The sequence below is a fragment of the Pteropus vampyrus genome, unplaced genomic scaffold (genome assembly GCF_000151845.1).
Source record: "Pteropus vampyrus isolate Shadow unplaced genomic scaffold, Pvam_2.0 Scaffold9, whole genome shotgun sequence".
In the NCBI taxonomy this organism is placed as follows: domain Eukaryota; kingdom Metazoa; phylum Chordata; class Mammalia; order Chiroptera; family Pteropodidae; genus Pteropus; species Pteropus vampyrus.
In genome coordinates this window covers 12,556,229-12,560,004 of record NW_011888790.1, presented here as the reverse complement: position 1 = coordinate 12,560,004, position 3,776 = coordinate 12,556,229, and the positions used below count along the sequence as shown (strand labels likewise).

The 3,776-nt window shown below is 35.7% G+C and overlaps 1 protein-coding gene across 4 annotated transcripts in view; it reads right to left on the bottom strand.

Moving 5' to 3' along the window:
• Positions 1–3,776, bottom strand: part of SYT1 (synaptotagmin 1) — a 509,772-nt gene that overhangs the window by 6,602 nt on the left and 499,394 nt on the right. For all 4 annotated transcript variants that reach the window (XM_011374713.2, XM_011374721.2, XM_011374705.2 and 1 more), the window contains one exon: positions 491–624. In XM_011374713.2, the coding sequence (XP_011373015.1) occupies positions 491–624 (134 nt within the window). The remainder of the gene's footprint in view (positions 1–490; positions 625–3,776) is intronic.

Genomic DNA, 3,776 nt, shown 5'->3' with positions numbered 1-3,776 from the left:
AAATACTACTTAGCCTAATTTTCTTTTGTTGTCTTTTAATAATGAAAAATTAAAGATGCATATTTCGTGTCAACCAAAATATTTCTCTTATCTCTTATTTTTTTTTTTTTTTTTTACTATAAAGATATGATAAGAAGAATTTACACATGATAGCCTGGGACTAAATAGTGAAAGTTCATTTGCTCTTGGCCTTTTAATCTTTGTGGATGTACTTTTTGGGTTAGCAGAGTTTTTCTGTTGATTTTTTTTTTCCCACATTGTTTCTGCTCAACAGAACTCCAGCTGTTTTTGGCTGATGAATCAGCACATTCTGTGCTGTATATTTTATCTTTTCCCTCTTCATGTAGCTTTAGCATCAAATGTGCATGGGAATAAGAATGGCATATCTAATGAAGGCATGTCACTGATAATTTACAAGATCTGTGTGTTTAATTTGTATGATCCGAAAAAATAAAATTCAATGGGAAGATAAAATTATGTTTGACATTACCTGGATTTGCTCAAAGGGTACTTCAAAGCTGAATGACTCATTGTAGTAGGGGTTAAGTGTGTTCTTTTTAATTGTTGTCTTTTTCTTCTTCAGCCTCTTACCATTCTGCATCAGATGAATCTTTACATAAGGATCTGAAAAATAAAAAGGAAAACTTTAGGAGATCAGAGATATACACTGTAGATTATAATTTAGTTTATAAAAAGACCAAGTATTCCCAATAGGAAAATAATTGTATAGCACATAATTATTATTTCTAAAATTTCATATTTACTTGGGAGATTTAAAGTAACCAATGTACCATATATTTTGCCATAGTATTGTCAATATTTATAGTAGGATTTAGGAGAAGAGAGCAGTGGTGCGCTGGTAAACCAGCTCTTTGAGGAAAGAAAGTTTTTACATGTAGCACTGCCAGTGTCCATGGTATCAACACTCTCAGTAGCTGATTTCAAGCTACTAACAGTTTAACAACTGGCTTACTCAATTCCTGAGAATTTAATAACTGGCTCTTGTGAGCTGGCAAAGAATTGGCTGCAGTGAACATTATATAGGAATAACTTGTAATAGAGGACAAAAGAGTCATTTAATTTATTCATTTACTCAGACAATGTTAATTAGGTCTCAGTCCTTCCCTGTTTTCATGATGGAACTTCAGGCTTGTGGGGAAAATAGACAATAGACTTGTAAAGAAAAAACAAGCAATGAACTTATAAGTTGGGAAGACTGCTTTGGAAGAAAAGAGTAGAATAGAAATATGATAGAGACTACCAGGATTAGTATGGTGAGTCTAAGGCAGAAATGAAATTCTTAGATCACTCAAGTAAGATCTCTCTAAGGAAGTAACATTTAAACTGAGATAAGAAGGTTGAAGGGCAATGTGTGTGTGCATATGTGTGTGTGTGTGTGTGTGTGTGTGTGTGTGTAAGGGGAGAGAGAGAGAGAGAAAGAGAGAGAGGAATATCTAGGAATTGTGCCAGAACATGCCTATGAAGACTAGGTAAAGAAGATCTTAAATGGTTCAGGGAAAGGAGAATAAGTCACTATGCACATAGATAATGAGAAAAGGAGCAGAAGATTCCCTTAGCATTTTCCCCAAAGCCTCATTAGGTAAAGGTAAAGTACTAAGTAAGTCACTAGAGGGGTGAGATGATTCCCATTCACAGCTCTAATTACTAATGGATGAATGACCTACCTTCAGGTCACCAAGAACCAATGCCCAGGTTTGATAGGAAAATCTCTCTACTGTTTTCTTAAACATTTTTCTACTTCATATGTAATGCATGTTCATTATAGAAAAAAAAAACCCAGAAAGCAATGATAACAAAACAACAACAAAAAAAGAGGAACTTTTAAATCATCCATGATTTTATTCCCCTAAAGTAACCACTGCTAAGCCTTCCAAAATTTCTTTCCTCTCAGAACACGCAGAGCTGGGAGGAACTTTACAGATAATCTAGTCTATCCACATATTTTTAGACAATAAAACAGCAGACCAGAAAAAGTTGTTTTTTTCTCCTTCTTCCCAGCTCCAGTACAACGTAACTCCTGAAGGAAATACGGTCTGCCATATTCACTAATTGAATTTACTAAATAGTACTTTGCACTATTCAATTTTTGTGAAATAAATAAGTGCACCTTCTTTAGGGCCTCATAATCTGAGGCTCCTTACTCTCAGTCCTGTCTTCTTCCCATTGTCCCAAATGCTGCATTACTTGGATATGTGTAGCTTGGGTTTTTGTTTGTTTGTTTTTGTTTTTAATGCTACATCCAGCCAAGGGGCTCATGATGAAGATTTTCATCAAAATGAAGAATATCTTTAAAAACCAGACCTAGAGATGAGAAACCAGCTCTGGCAGCTAAATGGTTGGTCAGTTATTGTAAATAATTGCAAAGAAAGGGGAAATGTGGCCTTTTTAAAAAACTGATAATCTGTCTTGCTGTTCACAGCTAAGATTGATTTTTGGTTGAGAGACTTTGTTTATGAAGTTCCTTGGCTCCTCCATCCCAATGCCTTGTACATCTACAAAATGGTCAAGCCTCCAGTTGCTTTTTGGCACCAACACTCAAATACTAAATATCCCCCAAATCAATGTTTATGCCTCCTATGTTTGTGCATTGAAACTTCAACCTAACTAAGGCATAGGTTTTCTCAAGAGAAGCATGATGACTATGTATTCATTTAACACAGTAAATGACAAGAAAATTCTTTATGCATCTGCCATTTGATGAAGTGAATTAAAAACCTAAGATAGTTTCAGATTTTGATATGAGCTCTGACGTGATGTGATCAATGCTTTGGGGAGAACACGGTAATTTGGAAAGGGTGACCAGCAAAGTCCTCACTGAGGAGGCCAGGTTTGAGGTAAGAACTGAATGACAGGAAGGAGCCAGTGATCTGAAGACGCGGTGGAAGCTTGTACCGGCCAGAAAGAGCAGGACACGTGAAGGCCCTAAGGTGCACGTGCTTCCACGTGTCTGTGGAATGAAAAAAGACAAGGGGAGAGAGGCAGCTGGTAAGGTCAGCGAGGTAACTGCTGATCTGTGACTTTTATAAGCAAAATCTGCCAATTCTGACAATGATTCAGAGGTATTCGGTTGTTTCACAATACTTAAAAGAGAAGACAGAGGCCTGGAAAAGGAGCAGGTTTGGACCTGTTATGAATAGGCAGTGTCAGTTTTTGCCTTTGCAGATTCATTCTGATACAGGTACCAAGGAAACTTAGTTTGCAGGCAAAATTCCCATCTTAATCATGACCAAGGCTGACGGTAGCTCAGAGATCTTATTTTTTTTTTTCACTCAGCTTTATTGAGATATAACAGATATAACATTTTGTAAGTTAAAAGTGTATAATGTGATGATTTGATATACATATGTATTGTTAAGTGATTATCACAATAAGGTTAGTTAACACATCTATTCATTCATGTAATTACAATTTTTTTTTTGTGGTGAGACCATTTGAGGTCTACTCTCTTTGCAGCTTTCAAGTACAAAATATACATTGCCAACTGTAGTCACCATGCTATATGTTATATCTCCAGATCTTATTATTCATCTTATAACTGCAAGTTTATACATTTTGACCAATATCTCATTTCCCTCATGACCCCAGTTCCTGACAACCACCATTCTATTTTTATGAGTTTGAATTTTTTTAATAGATTCCATATATAAGTGAAATAGATAATACAGTATTTGTCTTTCTCTGTCTAACTTATTTTACTTAGCATAAAGCCTTCAGGGTCCATTCATATTGTTGCAAATGGTAGGATCTCCTTATTT